A 23,386-nucleotide genomic window follows, 5' to 3' on the forward strand; every position below is an offset into this window, starting at 1 on the left:
GCTATAATTAATCATTCTTTCAACTTTCCCTGTTCAAATTGCTGTGTGGTTTCCTGACTCCAAGTGGGGATACTGATGAACGATCCTGCTTACTTGCTGGGTGACCCTGGGTAAATCCCTTAACCCCATCTGCCTCTCCCATGTACAGTGAGGATAATAATAGCTGCAATACCTAGCCCAGAGTTTTGTAGTGGGATTAAATAATGCAATGCATGTAAAGTGCTTAGTAGAGGAACTGACATAATTTGTTCGTTTCTTGCTGGAAGATAAGAGGTGAATTGGATCATAGGGATAGTGAAGAGACCACCACACTCAAGGAATTTTAAAAAGAGTCATTAATTATGCCAACTGTGAGACTAGATGCAAGTAAGACCTTAATGAGTTCCCCCTCCTCTTTTACAGTTTGCCAGCCTGCAAATTTTGCGATTACTGAAATCACTGGTGATGTATGGCACGTATGGGAGTGGAACCCACAGAAAGTTATACCTAAAAACAATTAGCTTTTGGGTATAATTTTATTACTCACAAATATCCAACTAAGAATATATAAACCTTGAACAAACCATCCTAAAGTAGAGCAGCTTCATGGATTCTTTCTATCTTGCAACTGGACAACAATCATCTCTTGTCTGCTCATCTGCCCATGAATCTTGAGAGTTACTAGATTTCTCACATGGCTTATGGGGGACTCCATGTGGCCAAACAAGCATCTGAGGAAGAGCTCTGTATATCATTCTTCACTTCATTTCTTCTTCTTTTCTTCTTAATCAGAGGTGGGACAAGAATAGAAAAGAAAATAGTATTTTTTAAATAATGGTTTTGCTTTCTGTTCTTGGACTCTAAATGTTATGGTACAAAGGTTCTCTTGCAAATGAAAAATCTTGGTTTGAGTTTTGGAAATAATAACCCCACACACCCGTACCCCTTAAAATTTGATACTGATTTTAATTAGATCCTTTTTGGTATAAAATTGTGTGTGGGTGAGGGGTGCCTAGGTGGCTCAGTGAGTTAAGTCTCTGACTCTTGATTGTGGCTTGGGTCATGATTTCATGGTCGTGAGACTGAGCCCCACATCTGATTCCGCACTGGGCATGGAGAATGCTTAAGATTCCCTCTCCCTCTCCCTTTGCCCTCAAAAAATTGTGTGTGTGTGTGTGTGTGTGTGTGTGTGTGTGTGTGTCCATGGAAAAAATGCTTTGATACATACTTAATGTTCCTCTTAACCACAACTCAAGTACTGAAACACTCCTTTTGCTTTTCAAGCTGTCCCATTTGACAGCACCATTTTTTTTGGATGTTTCTGTTTAAACATTCAGGATGCTCAAGAATATGTCCTTTTCCTACCCTGATTAATGCTGCTCTTTTGTATTTCTAGGAAAACAAACATTTCACCAAATGTCTTTAGATTTGCGCATGCTGGATACACAAGCCACCCATGTAAATTTACAGAAGAGTGACATATGTATGTTATTCTTTGGAGGACTCTTTATTATGTAAATACATTTATGCCAAGATATACACACCCATAGTAATGCCCCTCTATGTGTCCAGTAATAGAGTAGTCTAAGGAAGACATAAGGGTCACTGTTTGGGAGTAAATCTCATGGTACCTTTTCCTGATAATCACCTTCTGTGTTCTCTGGGTTAGCAAAGATCAGGAAGACTTGTTCCAGTGTTATCTGACTGATGGAGTAGTCTTCTAAATTGAATTTCTCTTTAGCTTCCTCCAAAATACCAAACACCTTTGGCAACAACAGCAGTAAAAAAGTGCAGTTACCATTGCAGGCCTCCCCTCCAGCCTCCAACCCAGCTGAGCATCTCCTGCCCGTCCTCCAAGTCCTGCCAAGTTCATGTTGGAGGACAAAAGGGGAAGATGAGAAAATGAACAGATAATTGAGAATCTGCAAGGAAGCACTTCTCTGTCCCTATTATCTTGGTAGACATGACAAATAATGGGATTTAAGAAAGAAAAATCAATTAAACTCTAGGGGCCTTTGAAAAATAACATACTTTAGGGAATTTTTCTGCTCCTCATACAATGTCAGCCTCCCATTACATATGCTTGGATATCAGATACTTCCCCCATCAGAATCACTGTCTTAACATGTAATGTTAGAAGAGCATGGTTTCTACATTCACCTTTCCCCAGCTGTTGTCCTTGCTGGGAATGTAGTAGTTTAGGATCCCTTGATTCTCATGCTTTAATACACTACCTAAAAAATGAAAGCAAGATAGATAATCTTAACAGATACCATTTTTAATTTCCAAAATATTGCTATATCAACTTCATTATACACAATTATTAATACAAAAAAAATGACATGGTCAAATAACCCACTCTCTTTGGTACACATGACATGGTTAATTCCTTTCAGAGTTATTCCTGATGAATAGCCTTATTATGTGGAGTTCATAGCAATTACTAAAGGTATGCTTTCAGGTACAGTAAAGTTGTCAGCTCACATGCCCCATGTTCAAAACCTGAGCCTCCTCAAATTCTAATGTTACAACAAGACTTTATTTCTGAACATAGTGCTGAGAATATGATGAGCTGGCTGGATTTTCACTCTGGTTGTGTGGATATGTATGCATGTACAGTGTGCTTGGTGGGGAGGAGAGGAGGACAATGCCTCCTCACTATTCACATGATCACATGCCCCATGAAAGACAAAATCATGCCTATAGATTACCAAAGTCAACCTGTATGTTCTGTGTGTTCTTACCCACTGGTGGAATGACAGGGAAAAGGGTGGTATCCATTTCTTTTTTTTTTTTTAATTTTTTTTTCAACGTTTATTTATTTTTGGGACAGAGAGAGACAGAGCATGAACGGGGGAGGGGCAGAGAGAGAGGGAGACACAGAATGGGAAACAGGCTCCAGGCTCCGAGCCATCAGCCCAGAGCCCGATGCGGGGCTCGAACTCCCGGACCGCGAGATCGTGACCTGGCTGAAGTCGGACGCTTAACTGACTGAGCCACCCAGGCGCCCCTGGTGGTATCCATTTCTAATGGGAACAAACATTTACGCTCATCAGTGCACATTTGCAGGTTGAGGAGAATTGGACTAACTGGGTTTAAAGTGTTTTAAAGTAAAAAATACATGTTCATAATGGTGAGATTTTTTAATGCGAATTTTTTAAAAAAAATTTTTTTAACAGTTTTTTTAAATTTATTTTTGAGACAGAGAGAGACAGAGCATGAATGGGGGAGGGGCAGAGAGAGAAGGAGACACAGAATCGGAAGCAGGCTCCAGGCTCCGAGCCATCAGCCCAGAGCCCGACACGGGGCTCGAACTCACGGACCGTGAGATGGTGACCCGAGCCGAAGTCGGACACTCAACCGACTGAGCCACCCAGGCGCCCCTTTAATGCGAATTTTAATGCATGTATTGTCTCCATGGTCATGTACAGCTCTTTTTTGTGTGTGAAATATTTGAAACATGGAGTTTAATGAATTACTCAAAGCAAACACTGGTGAAATCATCTCATATAGGCCAAGTAATAGTAACACAGAAACTCCCATGTGCCACTTCTCAGCCTCTATCCCCCATAAAAAGTCATCAATACCTTCGTTGTTATTGTGGATATTTCCTTTCCTGTTTTTACCTGTGCATACACCTCTAAAAATTGAGGTAGAGTTTTCCTACCTTTGAAGCTTATGTGAATGGAATCATCTGATATATATATATATATTTTTTTCTGCTTCTTTCACTAAATGTTGTGAGATTCATTCGTGTGGTTGCATATAGCTATAATTCATTTTCCTCTGTAAATAGTAATCCGGTATATGAATATTCCACAGTTTGTTTTCCATTAGGCTACTGATAGACATACAGGTTGTCTGACTATTGTGAATATTGCCGACTTAAGTATTATTTTACTTATCTCCTTGTTACAGGTGGATGCAAGTATCTAAAGTGTAGCTGTAGGTAGAATTGTTGGGCCATAGCTTTTTTAAAAACTGGAAAGAGTGTCACTTGCACTCTTCCTACAAGAAAGCTGGAAAAATTGCAAATATTGTTTTTTCTTGAACCCATCAGTTTTATGATAGGGCAAACTCAGAGCAACCTGTGTCTGGGGAGAGACAGGCATCTACAGAGAGGATTAGGGCCAGAGCATTTGTTTGTGCAAGGCAGACACTGCCAGATGATAGAAGCTGAATTTAAAAAATGGAATAAGTAGCTAAAGATCAAGTGTGGGACAGCAAGAGAATTAAGAAGCCCACTCTTTCATTTTTAACTTGTCTGATTTAGTTTTTTTTAGTAGTGCTTCTTACACACATTAGAGAACTGGATTTTGCTTATGAGCCAAGCTGAATTTTTTTTTTTTCATTTCATGCAGGAGTTGTCTATTTATATATGCTGAAAGCAACAGTATGTTTAATTGTGGTCCTCCTATATAATTTTTAAAATTATATATACATATATACAGATAAATGCATAAATATAAATACAAATGTAAATATACAAAATACATGTGTGTATGTACTTCACCTTGTGGTTGGTTCTTTTTATTCTTACTGTTATATGGGTGATATATTTTGTTCTTATGGTTAACTTCATACTAATGTCTTTTCCTAATACCCATAAATAGTCCCTTCTTTTCAAGACAGTGGTATAAACATCCAGTGCTCACCAGTAGTTCCTATGCAGAAACTTCTCCAATCATTCCTTAGTCGATACGAAATTTTTGTTTGTATAGTCTTCAGGGAGAACCACTGGGGACAATATCTCCTGAATACCTATTTGTTTATAACTCTTTTTGAATTTTATTCTTGAAGATCATTTTGGCTGCATGTGAAAACTACAGGTTGTATTTTTCTTAGCATAAAATGTTTTATCACAAAGCCTGAGATCAATCTAATTTTCTTTCCCTTATAAACTTTCCTTCTTTCCCTTATCTTTTTACCTGGAATCCAAAGGTCAACCACCTTTATTATTAAAATACAATAGTTACATTGGAATACTCCTTGGTGTTGATGATATTGAGTCAATTTTTCAGGTTGTCCTTTTAGTAAGCAGGTTTGTCTCATCTTAGGAAATTTTCTTGAATGATAGTTTATAGTATTTATTCCATTTTATGGCTTTCCTTTTCTTCTTTGTGGACTAATTTCATATTGTGTTGGATGGTCCTTGCCTTGCCTCTCTCTTACTTTCACATGCTTAACTATGTTTCTGTTTGATGGTTTTCTGTTTTTCTCCTTTCCAATACTGTTCCCTTGTGCTTTCTGTGTGGTTTATTTGCTCTTGATAGTTAAGTATTTCTGAAATATTTACTTAAAGTATTCTCTCCAGTGAGGTCAGCTGTCTTTATATATCCCCTTGTTGTCTAGCCATCTAATCTTCTTGCCCTTTCAATTCTAATTTAGGATTTTCTTACATACCATCTATTCCCTTCTTAATTCTGTAAGCTCATATTGAAATATTATATACTAGTTGCATCTACTTTGTAGCCTTACAGCTCTGCTGTTCTTTCAATCTCTGTAGGTTATTTTCTTTTATCCTCTTTTATGATATTTTTCTGTGGGATTCAATTTTAATCTTTTCAATCATTTATATTTAAATGAGGTTAATTTTCTTATAGATTTAGTAGGTGTTTCCTATGTAGAAGGTAGGGTAGGACAGAATATTTTCTTAGCTTTAGAGTCCTCTTTTGAAGGGTTCCTTCTAAGAGTCTTCTGGGATTTATCAAGTAGGCCTTCCTCTGGTACTCTCTGATATCTGCCTCCTGTGGGTCTCTCTCCACTCCAAGCTTAAATTTGAGATCCTTTACTCCAGAAAGGATATCTGCTTGCTTCTACTTGGAATCAGAGGATGCTACTTTGATGGGGGAGCTTGGGGCAAGCTGAGGGCAAAATGTAGGCTGGCATCCCCTGCCCCCCCCCCCCAACAAGTGGAATATGTGTGATATTCCTTGGACACTCTTGGTTACCCAAAAACAAAGGAAAGGGGTTTAAGTGCTTGCCACAGTAATATGGGAAACTAAGGCAAATGAAAAATTAAGTTCCTTTACTGCTTGTAGCCCATTGACAAGTCCTTGAAACAGAGTGACCTCCTTCTAGGAGCTTAGCTGCCTCGATGATGACAGTTTGCTGGGGCAAAAGAGAACATTAGCTTAACAATATCCCAACCTTAAGGATCCTGAAAGTCTACTTCCTTTATCTCAACTGCCCCAAGATATATGCTGACAATCATACTCCAAGCTTACGGCCCCCCGATATACTTCTGAAGGGTCTCAAGACTGAGGTTTTGTTAAATGGTAATAAATTATGTTTCCCTAGCAACAGCTAGCCCCTCAAGGTCCTGGAAACCTTGCTTCCAAAATTCTTCCAGAGACTTACTCTATCCCTGACTCCCTCCCAACCTGAGGGTGTATAATGAGTTACCCATCAGGACTCCAGTGCAGCTCTTTCTGCCCATGGGTTCTGTCCCCATGCTTTAATGAAATCACCTTTTTGCACCAAAGATGTCTTCAAGAAGTTTTTCTTGGCCATTGGATCCAGACCCCATGAACCAAAACTTCATCATAACTGACCAACCCACTTGTGGCTGTCTCTGGATGAGCTTCCCAACCCTGACGAGGGTCCAGAGCTTCATCAATGATCCCAGTGCCAAGATGGCACTTGCTTCCACAATTCGCATTTTCTAAATGCTCACTGTTTCTTTTGTTTTCTCCTTTTTTCTTATTTTCTGGTTGTTAAAAATTTTTTTCCCAATTTTGTTTGTAAGACAATTACTGTATTTAAGATGTATTTGTTTAAATTTTTACCAATTTCTAGGTTATTTTACCAGGAGCACTTTTCAGAATATATAAGCTAACACACTGTAGAAATCATCTTTGCCTTAAAAAAACCACATGGTCATTTAAATTTACTCAGGATTATGCAGTATCATTTACCCTAGATATCTGATTATTGTGGCAAATCCTCTTTAGAGTATACATTCTAGATGACTTTTGCTTGCAATATTTATTTCTTCTTTTTAAAAATCAAAATTTAGGTATAGATGCCATGTCAATTCCTTTTTGATTCTGTCATATTTGAATAGGTATTTGCTCTAGCATAATGTAAGGAAGAACAGGGCAACAACCACCTTACAGTTGAGAAAATGCCTCAAACCCACATTTCCATTAAAGCTCTCGTGTCCACATCCTTGAAAATAGGTCTTGGGTCAGTGTTTAGTGCCCTTCCTTCAAGAAGAGCTAGGACAGCACACAGTAGTGAGGTTTTCTGGTCACAGCTTCTCTCATGGTAATTTATCACATGAAATAGAAGTTTGATAGAATAGTACTCAAACATATGTGAATGAATGCATTACGTGAGTATTAAACTTCTTTCTTAATGGACGCATCCATCTGCATGTGTCCTATGCACATCATAATCACTATGGCCAACACTGAGGTAATTACTTTCCCATACATCTATTCTCCACATCTCCACTTCCATTCATTTCTTATCTATTTTCTTTAAGTTTACTTATTTATTTGGGGGGGGAGGGGCAGAGAGAGAGAGACAGAGAGAGAGAGAGAGAAAGAGAGAGAGATAGAGAGAGAGAGAGAGAGAGAGAGAGAGAGAGAGAGAGAGAATCCTAAGCAGGCTCCACACTGTCAGCACGGAGCCTGACACAGGCTTTGAATCCAGGAACTGTGAGATCATGACCTGAGCTGAAATCAAGGGTCGGATGCTTAACCGACTGAGCCTCCCAGGCACCCTTCTTATCTATTTTCTGATATTTATTCCTACTGTGTAATCAATCATGCTCTTTTCCATTGCCTGAAAGATAAACTTATAACTCCTCAGCCTGACACACAGTGGGAACTTCTCTGATATTTTACTCACCCTCACAAAGTGGAGTAAGATGAAAAACCAGAATTATTAAAATCTTTTCCATGCCTCTGCTTTATGTTTAAGAAAGAGAGGTAAAGGGGCACCTGGATGGCTCAGTCAGTTAAGTGTCCAGCTTCAGCTCAGGTCATGATCTCATCGTTCATGAGTTTGAGCCCTGCATCGGGTTCTGGGCTGACAGCTCAGAGCCTGGAGCCTGCTTCAGATTCTGTGGTCTCCCTCTCTCTCTCTGCCCCTCCCCCATTCATGCTCTGTCTTTCTCTCTCAAAAAATAAATAAACATTAAAAAAAAAAGAAAGAGAGGTAAAGGACAGAAGGAAATAGTTGCTGTCTCTGGTATTGTACCATATAGGCAGAGAGATGCTTGTTGCATTTAGCAGCAGAAGCAGAACTAATCTTGAGAGAAGAGAAAAACTTAGTGTTTCTTGTTTGCATTTCTATATCACATCCTGGCTGAGATATCAAAAGATTGGGATACATGCTTAGTTAGAATAAAAAGCCTTAAGACTTTGCAAAAGTAATATGTGAAAATGAGCATTGTACTTGAAAATATGACTTTAGTGGTATAATTTATATTGATAGCACAAATCCCAAACTGCCTTATTACAATGATACAAGAGATTAGTGAGAACTTTTTTATATGTGTGTGAAAAAATATGTATCGTAATGCTAAAGTTATAGAAAGAAGGATCCCAAAAGGAATTCAGTATGGAAGGTCAATAAATATCAATATCCCACAGGAAACACTTACTGAAGACATAAAACATGTGGATGATGAAACAATAAAACCATGATTTAACACATCTTTATAAAAGTTAGCCTAACCTAGTTTACCTGGGAATGTCATTGTGATGAAAAATTTTAAATCATTCAGTTTATCCTCCTGTGCATCAATCTTGACCTTGATCTTCAGGACGTAAATGTTGCCAAACTTGCTTTTGAGGTGCTGAGGGCTACCCAGGCACATGAACTTTCCCTCCACCATGATGGCCAGCCTGGTACAGAAGGCGTCACATTCCTCCATTCTAGCAAAACATGATACCATAAAAAGTTCTGGTTTGGGAGGACATTCTGTAGTTCAAACAGAGCCAGGATTTGTGACTCTATTTTCAGTGTGAAATGGAATTTGGTAATCATAAACATTATAGTTGGGAAGTGAAAAATTTTCAAACAATTAGTAGAGTACAAATCCTCAAACACAGCATCTCTTAAACTTCCTGCTCTTTCCCCACTCTTAATTATTTAACTCAGTGAGTATGTTTGGCCACTCTATTCATTAGGATTAAGGAGGAACTCACATACACTAAAATTTATTGTCAATATTCCTAGCCCCAAATAATTCTTGCTTATAGTCAGTATAGTACTTGCCAACCCTCGTTCAAGCCTCCAAATGAGCCACACCTATGGGAAGTTATAATGATGGCTTTGCCACTTTCACGTGTCCATGTCAGAGCATCCCAGAGCAGGCGTCGGGCTCCAGGGTCCATGCCAGTTGATGGCTCATCTAGCAAAATGACTGAGGTATTTCCCATTAGGGCAATAGCAGTACTCAGCCTACGTTTGGTTCCTCCACTTTATGGTCATAGAAGGAAAGAAAATTTAGAAGAAAGGGAGGTTATACAAATTAGTTATTTATAGGAAATAGCACAAACATATCAACAAACATTTAACATGAAATTGCACAATGTTGATTAGTTTTACTTCAATAAGTTAGGTCCAGTACAGGTGTATATATCAAATAATTTTCATTTGAAATGTAGATTAGTGACTTCTATGTAACTGATTTTAGCCACATTATCAGTGACATTTATTTACTTGTGCTTAGGGTACCATGATTTCCCAAGTATATGAATTTCCCATAATTCAAAGGGCCTAGATTTCTTCTTTCTTGGGAGACAAAGAACTATTTGGACACTAGGATGAATAGTATACCTTTGTGATAATAGATAATATATTGAGGAAACATCTCTTTTGAGATTTAGAGGCTATAGTTCAAATTTAACCAGGATTTTAGTTTCATCTCTGCAAAAGAAAGACATGGAACTACACTGATTTATCTTAATTGCTATTATCTGATATTAGCAACTCATGAGATAGTTTCACAATTAGATAATACTGTTACAGAGGGACTTGGGTAGAGCTGTGCACATTTATTTCAAACATCAGAGACATAGGGAGGCATCTCAACATTATAACAGCTGCAACAAAAAGATCCTAATAATGAAATAACTCACCTGTAGGTTATGATAAGCTTGTCAGCATGGAGTTCCAGTTGCATTGAATTCAACCATCTATTCACATACAGCTGAATCTGGGGCTCAGAGATTCCCCATAACCTGGCATACATGATCATTATTTCCCGACCAGTCATGTATTCCAGCAATGCTTCAGACTGAGGACAATAGCCAACTCTCGATTTCACCTGATTAAGAGAATTGCCTTAATAAGGACCCAAGTCATCTATCCCACTGAGTGTCCCTGGATGAGACAGAAGACTACAGTCCTCCAGGCCATGTCTCTAAGAGTCCTACCAAGAATTTTTCTTTTCTAAATGCTACGCAATGATGGCCACTGGATCTGTTGTAATAAGTTGGAATAAAAGATTCCTTAGTTCAGTTTTAATGATATTAGCAATGAGAAAGTTAGAAATAAAGTCTCAGAGCCCAGTGAATTTGGAATTTTAGAGTATGAAATACTCCCCTCATTAATAAGAAACTCTAATGGGCATGGCCACCATGGAAGTTTTTGCATTGCACAACCTGCACAGTCATGTCTAGATCTTGTTTCACAGTAAGACTGAACCAGAAGCAAAGCCTTATCCCACTCTCACAAACAGAATGCAATGAATGTTGCTTTGCCAATTAACCAATCCTTTTATGGATTTGCATTCAGATGCAAATAGGTACTCAGAGGAAAAGATAATAAAATTTTATTTTATTTATTTTTATAATTGTTTTTTAAAAATATAATTTATTGTCAAATTGTTTTTCATACAACACCCAGTGCTCATCCCAACAAGTGCCCTCCTCAATGCCCATAACCCACTTTCCCCTCTCCCCCAGCCCCATCAACCCTCAGTTCTCTGTATTTAAGAGTTATGGTTTGCCTCCCTCCCTCTCTGTTTGTACCTTCCTCCCCCCCCAACCATGGTCTTCTGTTAAGTTTCTCAAGACCCACATGTAACATTATTTTATTAAAATTAATTAAAAATTAATTAATATTAAAAACAGTATTTCTAAATAATTAAAATTCATCCCTTTTCCTCTGAGATTTTATTAATTAATTTACAGTAATCCCAGACTATTTGCAGCCCTAGTCTCTTTGCAGAAATCAAAACAAACCCTTTCTTCTATTCTAGGTATAAAATTATTGTCCCATATTATTTTTGAAAGTAAATGAACTGCATACAACATAACCCAGTGAACAAAGAAAAAGATACCATAAATGCCATCAGTAGAAATAATACTTACCAGCAACATATTTTTAATGACTTCAAATATTGGTATTATCATATCAGATGAGAAAATGATTGTGCTTATTATGTTTAAATATATTTAAAAAAATTAAGAATATATTAATGAAAAAAGTGAAGCTGGAGATATTACAATTCAAGATATCAAGTTATACTACAAAGCTATACAAATCAAAACAGTATGGTACTGACACAACAAGAGACACATGATCAATGGAACAGGAAAGAAAGTCCAGAAACAAACCCATGATTATATGGCCAATTAATATTCAACAAAAGAGGCAAGAATATGTAATGGAATAAAAACAGTCTTGTCTCTTCAACAATTGATGATGGGAAAACTGGACAGCTACATGAAAAATAACAAAACTGAACTACTTTCTTTCACCATATACACACAAAAAAAACTCAAAATGGATTAAAGACCAAAATGTGAGACATGAAACCATAAAAGTCCTAGAAGAGAATATAGGCAGTAATTTCTCTGATATTCACCACTGAAGCATTTTTCTAGACATGTCTCCCAAGTCAAGGGAAATAAAAGCAAAAATAGACTATTGGGGCCACATCAAAATAGGAAGCTTCTGCATAGTGAAGTAAACAATCAGCAAAACTGAAAGACAACCTACTGAATGGGAGAATATATTTTCAAATGACATACTCAATAAAGGGTTAGTATCCAAAATATATAAAGAATGTATACAACTCAACCCCTGAAAATGAAATAATCCAATTAAAAAGTGGGAATAAGACATGAACAGACATTTCTCCAAAGAAGACATTCAGCTTTCCAACAGCCACATGAAAAGATGCTCAATATCACTTATCATCAAGGAAATGCAAATCAAAACTACAATGTGATATCACCTCACACCTATCAGAATGGCTAAAACCAACAATCCAAGAAACAACAGGTGATGGTGAGGGTGTGGAGGAAGGGAAACCCTCTTGCACTGTTTGTGGAAATGCAAAGTATGGAAAGAGCCCCTCGACTGATGAATGGACAAAGAAGATGTGGTATGTATATATACAATGGAATATTACTTGGCAATCAAAAAGAATGAAATCTTGCCATTTGTAGCAATGTGGATGGAACTAGAGTGTATTATGCTAAGCGAAATAAGTCAGTCAGGGAAAGACAAATGTCATACGATTTCACTCATATGTGGAATTTAAGATACAAAACAGATGAACATAGGGGAAGGGAAGCAAAAATAAGATAAAAACAGAGAGGGAGACAAGCTGTAAGACACTTAAATACAGAGAACTGAGGGTTGCTGGTGTAGTGTTGGGTGGGGAAATAGGCCAAATGGACAATGGGCAGTAGGGGGGGCATTTGTGGGAATGGGCACTGGGCATTATATATAAGTGATGAATAACTAAATTCTATTCTTGAAATTGTTATTACACTATGTGTTAATTAACTTAGATTTAAATAAAAAAAGAAAAAAATGCTAAAAGCTTGTAGCAAACTAGACATAGAAATGAATTTTCTTAAACTGACAAAGGGTAGCCAAATATAATATATAGTAGTAGAAATTTAGAAGTATTCCATGCAAAGGCAGGGGCAAAAAGATATTTATCATCATTGCCAGTATTCAACATTGTACTGGTGGTCCCACTTTATGCAATAGCACAATAAATGAAGAATGACAATGGGAAAGGAAGAAAAACTCTCATTATTTTTAGATGATAAACCTACCTACATAGAAAATCCAAGTTAATCTGTAGATAAACTGAAAACTAATTAGAGAATTAGTTCATATAGGTTTCTGGATAATAATATCAGCATATAAAAATTCAATAGCATTCCTGAATACTAGCAACTTATGTCAGAAAAAAAAGATCCCATGAACAGTATAAATAAAACCCACAACGTACAAATAATAATAACGTGACAAAGGAGGAGGAGGAGGAGGAGAAAGAGGAGAAAGGAGGAGGAAGGGAAGGAGAGGATGAGGAGGAGTTGTTATAAGGAAATAAATAAAACTGTAAAGGAGTTTAGGGGTAGAATTACAAAACAATGCTAAAAAGAGTAAATCAGAAAAATGTCCACCTGGGAAGCTCTAAGCCCTTGTTTTCAATGGAAACCTCAAAAAACAATCAGAAAGGGACTAAAATATCCTTATAGGAGCTCTGAAAAATCGTTGAAGCCTACAGCAACCAAGTGAGTATTTAATTAAGAAAAAGCCATCTTCAAAATAGTAAGATATTTGGTGGCATTTTTACTCATCCTTGCCCAAACCCTCCCTGTTGCAGAACAGTCTTGGTCGGAGGAGGCAGCAGCCCAGTTCCCTATTTCTTCTCCCAAATGAGAGGGAGTTGAGTAAATCTAACCTGGCTGGGGACTGCCTGAAGATTGGTGTTTGTTTTGCTTGGGCAAAAAACTGGAGGGTACTGTTCATGAAAGCTACAGGAGGATTATAGACCTGCAGACTCCTGGAAGAATACAAAAAGCCACATGAACAAGCAGACAAGATGCACGCACAGAAGACATAGAATATCTATCATAAGCCTTCACCTAAAGCTGATATCCAAGTTCAGGACACAGTCAGCTAAATAGTGAAGGACTGCCTCAGCACAGAGCCAGTCGGCAAAGACTAGGAGAGGTGGCTGCTTTGTCAACAGCCCAATTTTCAAAAAGACATACAAATAAACATGAATATAAGGCCCAAAGAATAGAATAAAATAAATTGGCAGAAACTGCTCCAGAAGTAGCACAGCTATGACTTACTTGATAAAGACTTTAAAATAATTGTCTTCGATATGCTGAAAGAACTAAAGGAAACTAAAGAAAATTATGAAAATGATAAATGAACAAAAGGAGAATATCAACAAAGAGGAAGAAATAATTTAAAAAAAAAAGAGAGAAATTCTGGACCTGAAAAGTATAATGAATGAATTTAAAAATTCACTACAAGTGTTCAAGAGGAGTTTGATCAGGAAGAAGAAAGAATCAGTGAACTTGAATATAGGAGACTTGAAATTATTAAGTATGGGTAGCAGAAAGAAAAAAGAAGGGGCTTATTCTACATCATCAAACACAGCAGCATATACACATGGGATTCCCAGGAGAAGAGAGACAGAAATGGGAGGAAAGGTTATTAGAAAAAACTTCTGAAGTTTAACAAAATATATGGATTTACAAATTCAAGACACTTACAGACTTCAAGTAGGAAACCCCTAAGATACCTACAATAAGACACATTTTAATCAAACTGTCAAAAGACTAAAACAAAGATGTAATCTTGAAAGCAGCAAGCAAGAGCAATTTATCATATATAAAGGATTCTCAATATGAACATCAGTAGACGTCTGAGCAGAAACTTCCGAGACTAGAAAGTAGTGGGATGATATATTTAAAGTAAGAAAAAACATCAACCAAGAATTCTATAGCAAGAATTGTGTCCTTCAAAAATAGAAAATAAGAAATTCCCTGATAAATAAAAGATAAGGGGGTTCATTACCAACAGATCTACCCTACAATAAATGCTAAAAACATTCCTTTACATGGACATTAAAGGACACTAGACAGTAAATTAAAGCCATATGAAGAGATAAAGATCTCTGGTAAAGCAAAGTCCTCTGACACATATAAAAACCAGAATTATTATACTTTTGATTTATGACTCAACTATTTATTTTATACAATATTTAAAAGGCAAATACATAAAATAATTTTTAATGGTATACAAAGTATAAAGATGTAATTTTTGACAACAATGACATGGTGTGGACATGGCAACAGTGGTGTACAGAAATAGAGTTCTGTGTGTGATTGAAATTCAGTTGGTATCAATTCAAAATAGATTGTTACAACTTTACGATATTAGATGAAACCCCAATGGTAACCACAAAGACAATATCTGTACAATATACACAAAAGTAAATAAGTGTATCAAAACATGTAACTACAAAAAAATCAACTAAACACAATGTAAAGCATTAATGGAGGAAATCAGGGGCAAAAAACATCAATAAGAGATATGGTAAACAACAAATGGAAAAAGTAAGTCTTTCTCTATCAGTAATTTCTCTAAATGTAATTCCCCAATCAAAAGGCATAGATTGGCAAAGTGAATTAAAAAAAACAAACATGATCCAAATATATGTTATCTTGTCAGACTCACTTAGGTTTAAGGACACAAATAAGTTGACAGTAAAAGGATAGGAAAAAAAATTCATGAAAATAGTGCCCAAAAGAGCTGAATGGCTATACTATTATTAGAGAAAATAGACAAAGTCAATAACTGCTACAAGAACAAATACAGTATTATATATTGATAAAAGGATCAATTTACCATGAAAATATAGCAATTATACACATATATGCACCAAACATCAGAGCTCTAAAGTATATGAAGATAACAATGATAGATTTGAAGGGAGAAATAAACAACTGAAAAATATGAGTTGGAGACTTCAGAACCCCACTTTTACTTATTTTCTTTAAATCTTATTATTGAAGTATGTTTGACATACAATATTATATTAGTTTTAGGTGTACAAGATAGTGATTAAGTTCTATACATTATGCAGGGCTCACCATATGTATAGTTACCATCTGTCACTAGACAATATTATTATTATATCATTGACTATATCCCCTATGCTATGTTTATCATCCTCATGACTTATTTATTTTATAACTGGAAGTTTGTACCTCTTAATCCCTTTCAGTTATTTTGTCCATCTTTCTACCTGTTTCCCTCTTGAAAACCCCCAGTTTGTTCTCTGTATCTAGAGTCTGTTTCTGTTTCTGTTTGTTCATTTTTTTTAGATTCCACGTATAAGTAAAATCACATGGTATTTTTCTCTCTCTGTATAACTTACTTCACTTAGAATAATACCATCTACGTCCATCCATGTTGTTGCAAATGGCAAGATAACATTTTTTATGGCTAAGTGATATTCCATTGTATATACATCTTCTTTATCCCTTCATCTATCAATGGACACTTAGGTTACTTCTGTATCTTGACTACTGTAAATAATTCTGCAATAAACATAGGGGTGCATGCATATATCTTTTTGAATTAGTGTTTTGTGTTCTTTGGGTAAATAGTAGTGAAATTTCCAGATCATATGACATTTCCATTTCTATTTTTTTAAGAACCTCATCACTGCCTGCTGGGAATTTTGAAATCTCTGACCCCAAGGACCACCTGGAAGAACCCACTCACTTCCTTTTATCATGTATCACTTCTTTCTCTATTTCAATTTCTTCCCTTCAAGTGTAAATGTGGTCAAGTTATTTAATGTATAAAATATCTCCTATTTCATTCCCACAACTTTGAGTGAATGTTTCTCAAACTTCTCACAAGTGAACTTTCTTTGCTTCAAAACTGACTTTCTCAGCGCCTGTCCCTGCCTCTCCGCCACCTCCACCCTGGCCTATCCCCCGGCTGGCCAGTGGCGTTGGCGGGGAGGGGGACAGTAGTTGTAGACACCCGCCCCTGCCTCAGAGAAGCTTCCTGGTTGTTGCACAGTCTCACCATTTGGGGAAAGTCCATGCTAGAAAACTGAAGCAATTAATGGGGGAATATGACCAGATTTCTTCACCAAGTTCCCAGCCTGATAAAGAGAACCCCTTGTTGTCAACCTAATGAAGCATTCAAAGAAGACATATGACTCTTTTCAAGATGAACTTGAAGATTATATCAAAGTGCAGAAAGCCAGAGGCGTAGAGCCAAAGACTTGTTTCAGAAAGATGAGAGAGGACTGTTTGGAAACTTGTGGGTACAAAGAAGAGGTTGATTACAGACCGAGGCATAGAATGTTTGATCACAGACTCTCATCTGAGACTGTCCAGACCTACCCGAGATCATGCTCTATTTCACCAAAGGTGGAAAACCGGTTACCTCAGTGGCTACCAGCTCATGACAACAGGCTAAGACTAGACTCTCTGAGCTACTGCCAATTCACCAGGGACTGTTTCTCAGAAAAACCAGGACCCCTGAACCTTAGTCAGCAAGGGTATAACCATCGCCCATACAGTGTGGAATCTGGAGTTTACAAGCGTCTCTCCTCAGAAAACAGTGCCAGCGCCCATCAAGCCAGTCATAAACAGATACATCAGCAGGGGAAATCCAGGCACCCAGAGGAAGCCAGAGAAAAAGCAGAGGAGGAGCGGCCCAAGCATAGGAGGAAAAAAGGTTGTGAAGAAATAGATTTAGACAAACACAAGAACTTCCAAAGAAATGAAACACAAATGGAAACAGTCAGGGTCAGTACAGAAAAGCTTAAGAATCGAAAGGAGAAAAAAGGCCGAGATGTGGCCTCTAAGAAAGAGGAATGTAAGCATAGAAAAGAGAAAAAGGAACAAGGTAAAGAGAGGACAGAGGAAGAAATGTTTTGGGACCAGTCTATCCTTGGATTTTGAAGATCCTGAGTTGGTTCTCCTGAGGTTAAATTGAACAAATAGTTGAGGAGCTTGGTTTTATGATGTCCACGTTCATATCGATTTTTTTCATATGAACAGGTACTTTAATTTCTAACAACAGGCCAAGTGAACTGCAAGTATTTAATGTGGTTACTCTCCAGCACGGAAATTACTTTTCCTTATTTCCTGAAAGCATCCCTACATTTTTCTTCTATATAATGTAATTTTCCTTAATGAGAGTGGCACTGCTTTTACTCATCAAATTGCTATGATAGTAGAAGTATTTTTCCTTTGGGAGGTCACTTATTTTAAATTGAAGTATTAACGTGCTTTGCAGAATCTATTTCTTGATTAGGTTTGTTTTAGTTTTGGGTGGGATATTTTTATATTCATTAGTTTTCTCTTTGACACAATTTAGACTGATTTTTTTCCTTTGTTAGACCTAACTTGCAGTGTATTTTCTAGATTGCAAAGTGGAAAATGAAATACATTATAATAATAATAAGCTAAGGTTACATATAGTTTTAAAAGTTTCAAAGAGTCTTGATATAAAATCAGTTTATATTCTGGAAATATTTATAATAAAGTGTTCTACTTTCTGAAAAAAAAAAACTAACTTTCTTCAAAGTATAATCCAAATTCTTAGCTTAACCTCTGTTACTAGAATACTATTCATCCTAGAGCATGCAGACTCCCATAACCCCATCTTCCTGATGTCATAATGACAATGTCCTGTGAACTAAAGAGGAAAGAAATGAACCATTCAGGCTCCCATTACTACCGCCCAACTGGCCATAGTACAATAGTTCTTGCTAACTGCATCAGTGAAGTTCTAGTTGCTAAATCCAATATACAGGTGTCTGGGTGGCTCAGTCAGTTAAGTGTCTGCCTCTTGATTTCAGCTCACGGTTTGTGAGTTTGAGCCCCGCATCAGGCTCTGTGCTGACACCATGGAGCCTGCTTAGGATTTTCTATCTCCTCTCTCTGTCTCTCTGTCTCTCTGTCTCTCTCTCTCTTTCTCTCTCTCAAAATAAGTAAACTTAAAAAAATCCAATATGCACTATTCAGGCTTTACGTTGCCTGAGACTTTCTGAAGTTTGAAACCTTTGACCATTTTCTTCTTGAATTTTTCCCCCACTTAGCTTTTCCCCAAGATTATTCACTCTTTCCCAGGTGGCATGTAAACCAATGACTGGCTGATTCAGAGATACAAAAGACAGCTATCTTGCTTTGATTTGGGACCACTTGGAAAGGCCATCCTGTTCCAGAACTCTAATGTGCATGAAGACCTCAATTATAAGTGAACTGCACTTATATGTGAACTGCATCTTCTGCCCAGTCTTTCCTTCCTTACAGTACCTTGTCTGGCATATATTAGATGTACTATTGATAGAACTTGCCTTTTAATCTAACATTTTCAAAGAACACAAAAGATACTCATGTCTTAGATTCTGCTCTTGTTGCCTATCCTCAAAAATATATTTCTCTCTCCAGAATCTACTGAGCCAAGAGTATCAATATCAATGTCTCTCATGATGGCCATCTATTATCTTTAGCATCTGCCCATTACCTGTACCTCAAGTCATCAAACTTCTTATATCTTAGACTGTAATAGTGTCTTACTTTTTGGAGCCTTTTAGTGATGCTAAATTGCTCAAGGAACACATCCCCAGAGGTAACAGTCTCCTCTCCAGTCAAAATTTTGAAGGTAGTAGTTTTTCCAGCTCCATTGAATCCAAGCAATCCAAAGCACTCTCCCTTTTGGATTGTAACAGAGATATTTTTCACAGCCAGAATGACTGGGTACTTAAAATATATCTAAAAAAAAAAAAAAGCCAGAAAACACAATATAGTAAAGAATATTTTGAAAATCAAATATAATAAATTTATCAGATCTCTATGGACCACTACTTCAGACAGTTTTACAAGAACTTTTCTATTACACTGGGAAAAATACTCATAGATTCTGACAAACCACAGTGTGTCCCAGACACCAATGACATGTTCTTAGGGATAAATGAAGCCAGCATATATTGGCCAGTGAATGATGTTACCTTTGTGAGTTCCTTAATAAGTACTGCAGAATTCAGCAACTCCCTAGGCTGCCCCAGGATTCTCTGTCTTTCATTTTGTACATCTTCATCATCAGATTCTCCAGATAGTTCCTTGGACACTTTTTCCTATATTTTCAAAACAAGAATCATAAAAGTAAATTCTATTTAGGTGTCTGGTCTAGAGTGGGTGGTTTCATGAAAGCTAAACTGGGGATAATCTCAAAGATGTTAACAAAGATTTATTTTAGTAATTCCATGAAGTCTTTGAATATCACCTCAGCATCGTGTACAAGTTGACTGAGTTTTGAATAATAAATAGTTTGTCGGGAGAATGATGGCAGAGATTAGAGAAGGAAAAGTCATCCACATAGTAGAAATATTGTGAATTAACATGCTACAATATGTACTTTAAATCTTTAAAAGAGAGAATTTATTTTTTTAAGTTTTTACTTAAATTCCAGTTAGTTAACATACAATGTAATATTAGTTTCAGGGACACAATATCGTGATTCAATACTTCCATACAGCATCTGGTGCTCATCACAACAAGTGCACACCTAAATCCCCATCACCTTTTTAACCCATCTCCACACTCCCCTCCCCTCTGGTAACCATCGGTTTGTTCTCTATAGTTAAGAGTTTGTTTCTTGGTTTGCCTCTTTCTCTCCCCCCGACCCCACTATGTTCACTTGTTTTGTTTCTTAATTCTACATGTCAATTAAATCATAGGCTATTTTTTTAAAATTTTTTTTTCAACGTTTATTTATTTTTGGGACAGAGAGAGACAGAGCGTGAATGGGGGAGGGGCAGAGAGAGAGGGAGACACAGAATCTGAAACAGGCTCCAGGCTCTGAGCCATCAGCCCAGAGCCCGACGCGGGGCTCGAACTCATGGACCGCGAGATCGTGACCTGGCTGAAGTCGGACGCCCAACCGACTGCGCCACCCAGGCGCCCCATATGCTATTTTTTTAAAAGACAGAATTTCTTTTAAGCATTCAGAGAAGTGATTTTTATAACTTGGATCTTTAAGAAGGAAATCATCCCAAGAGGAATGGAAATTCTAAAAAACAGCCATGAATTCTAAATAATGAATAACTTTTTCCAAAATTAATCAGGAATAGAAGCAAGAAAATCAGCAAGGCTTAACTAGACTTTTCCTAAGAAATGCCTGGACCCTATGGCCTATATTTGCAGGATAAATATTACAAGATAACATTGCTCTTTATTATTCTTGACTAGACCAAGTAGCTTTAGGAAACTGATATCGAGATGGTAGAACAGAAATTTGGCATAATTTTACAGACTGTTTTGTCCAATCAATTCAGAACATATTCATTTTTATTTACACAAATTTAAAAAATTAGGATTACATAGCATGTTGTTTTTTCCAGAACTGGACACCTCAGGAAAAACTGCAGCCACAACTGAGATCAATCAAGTGTGATTTATTACAAGTACAGCATGTTCAACGGTGAAAGCCTAAAGAAGAATAACTCTTTCTCTATGAGGGAAAGGAAAAAATCAGTAGGACTTCACCCTGAAATATTTTACAACTAACAGAATGTCAATTTGAGGAGTTACGTGGACATGTGCCCTAGTGAAACTGGTGAAAATTACCTAAATAATAGTCATTTAAAGGTTCTGGAAATGATCCTAAGGGCATGTAGCAAATTAAGAAAAATTTATTCAATAAATCTACTAAACTTGGTAAGAACAGGGAAATCCTGTGGCATTGGATCATAACCCACTCTCTCCCTCCCTTCCTATTGCTCAGAAAAGAACTTCACTTCAGGCAGGTGCAGCTATGAAAACAAAGCCTCCCCTTCCCTCACCTTTACAATTGAAGGCCAAGTAAATTCTGGGAGACACAGGATATCAGCATTTCTCATTTTGCAGAGGCTATGTTCTGGGTGAGTGTAAACAGGAACTTGGGGTTCCCTTCTCCCACCTATTCTCCACACAGGGAGTGGAGGATCCTCTACGTTGGGTGTAATGTGGACTCTAGTTCATTCTTAGGGCAGAGGCTTCATGCTGGGAGAGGTAAGCCAACAAGACCAGAGACCACTGTTCCCTACTGAGGACCCAGCTCCTGAAACAGTGATATCACTCAAGAAAGAAGCATACCACTGTTTCTGTCCTCAACTTTGGAGCCATGGCTCAGAAATTTTACCCAGGGATAGAGTTAGGTTGTAAAACAGAGAGCTCATATATTCTCCCCCATAGAACTGCCTTCATTCAAAACAGGATAGAGAAGTTCAAGCCTAAAGATACTCTCAAAACAATGGTGGTTTTCTAGAAAGCAATTAAGAAACGACTGGTAGCTTCATTAGATATATAAATTAACCATAGGCTAGCTACTCTACTAGAAAGAAACAGGGAAAGAGACAGCCATGAAAAGCCCTCCTGGGTGAAACAAATCTTGAATACTGACCTCAAGCTATTTCTGCAAAGAAGCTCAAATTTAATGGATCTATCAATAGAGCAATTTATGTGTTAGGAGAACACATTGTTGAAATAAAAAATCAGCCAGCAATTAGTGGAGCTTAACAGTTGGTTGTGGATATGGAAAGAGACAGAGACCTTAAAACTACAGTCATTCCAGGGTTACTGCCCCCATGCACAGGTCTGCATCCTCTGAGGAATAATATCAGATTCTTCACACTACAAGGAAAATAGACTTCACAAAAACATCCCAGCCAGTCACTTAAACAAACTAGCAAATGACAAAAGTTCCCTAGGAAAGAACAATACCTACAGAACCAATACACATTTAAAATATTCAGGGGTGCCTGGGTGGCTGAGTTGGTTGAGGGTCTGACTCATAATTTCAGCTCACGTCATGATCCCAGCATTGTGGGATTGAGTCCCACATCAGGCTGCATGCTGAGTGTGGAGCTGTTTAAGATTCTCTCTCTCTCTCTCTCTCTCTCTCTCTCTCTCTCTCTCTCTCTCCCTCTTCATTCTCTCCCCACTCTGTCTCTTTATCTAAAATAAAAAAGACCTCTTTCTAAAATAAATAAGTAAACAAATAAAATATCCAGAGTTCAGCAAAAATTATGAGATAAAAGAAACAGGAAACTGTGTTCCATACACAGGAAAAAGAGCAAGCAATAGGAACTGCCTATGAAAATGAAAATGACCAGATGCAAGATATAACAGACAAAGACTTTTAAAGACTTTCAAGAGTCTGGGTGGAGAGAGAGGGAAGATGGCGGCGTAGGAGGACGCTGGGCTCACCGCGCGTCCTGCTGATCACTTAGATTCCACCTACACCTGCCTAAATAACCCAGAAAACCACCAGAGGATTAGCAGAACGGAGTCGCCGGAGCCAAGCGCAGAGGAGAGGCCCACGGAAGAGGGTAGGAAGGGTGGCAAGGCGGTGCGCGCTCCACGGACTGGCGGGAGGGAGCCGGGGCGGAGGGGCGGCTCGCCGGCCAAGCAGAGCCCCCGAGCCTGGCTTGCAAAAAGCGGAGGGGCCTGACGGACTGTGTTCCGACAGGAAGCGCAACTTAGCGTCTGGGAGGTCATAACTTAACAGCTCTGCTCAGAAAGCGGGAAGGCTGGAGGACAAAGGGAAGGAGAGCTGCTGAGCCCCCAGACGACAGAGCTCAGTTTGGTGGGGAACAAAGGCGCTC

General features: G+C 37.7%; 2 protein-coding genes across 2 annotated transcripts in view; one reads left to right on the top strand and one right to left on the bottom strand.

The window, feature by feature from the left end:
* Positions 1–496: 496 nt before the first annotated feature.
* The window catches only part of LOC121019812 (ATP-binding cassette sub-family A member 3-like), a 130,241-nt gene continuing 107,351 nt past the window's right edge, over positions 497–23,386 (bottom strand). Inside the window, exons 15-22 of the mRNA XM_040459623.1 lie at positions 19,751–19,876; positions 19,320–19,514; positions 10,077–10,264; positions 9,244–9,414; positions 8,677–8,867; positions 2,140–2,213; positions 1,611–1,742; positions 497–759 (exon numbers count right to left, since the gene is read on the bottom strand). Coding sequence (XP_040315557.1) covers positions 679–759; positions 1,611–1,742; positions 2,140–2,213; positions 8,677–8,867; positions 9,244–9,414; positions 10,077–10,264; positions 19,320–19,514; positions 19,751–19,876 — 1,158 coding nt within the window. The 3' untranslated portion in view covers positions 497–678. The remainder of the gene's footprint in view (positions 760–1,610; positions 1,743–2,139; positions 2,214–8,676; positions 8,868–9,243; positions 9,415–10,076; positions 10,265–19,319; positions 19,515–19,750; positions 19,877–23,386) is intronic.
* Positions 16,734–18,297, top strand: LOC121019408 (lysine-rich coiled-coil protein 1-like). The gene has a single exon (XM_040458807.1). It carries the CDS (start codon positions 16,920–16,922, stop codon positions 17,694–17,696), a length of 777 nt encoding a protein of 258 aa, XP_040314741.1. The 5' UTR covers positions 16,734–16,919; the 3' UTR covers positions 17,697–18,297.

Source organism: Herpailurus yagouaroundi, unplaced genomic scaffold (genome assembly GCF_014898765.1).
Source record: "Herpailurus yagouaroundi ecotype Mexico unplaced genomic scaffold, PumYag 222, whole genome shotgun sequence".
Taxonomy (NCBI): Eukaryota; Metazoa; Chordata; class Mammalia; order Carnivora; family Felidae; genus Herpailurus; species Herpailurus yagouaroundi.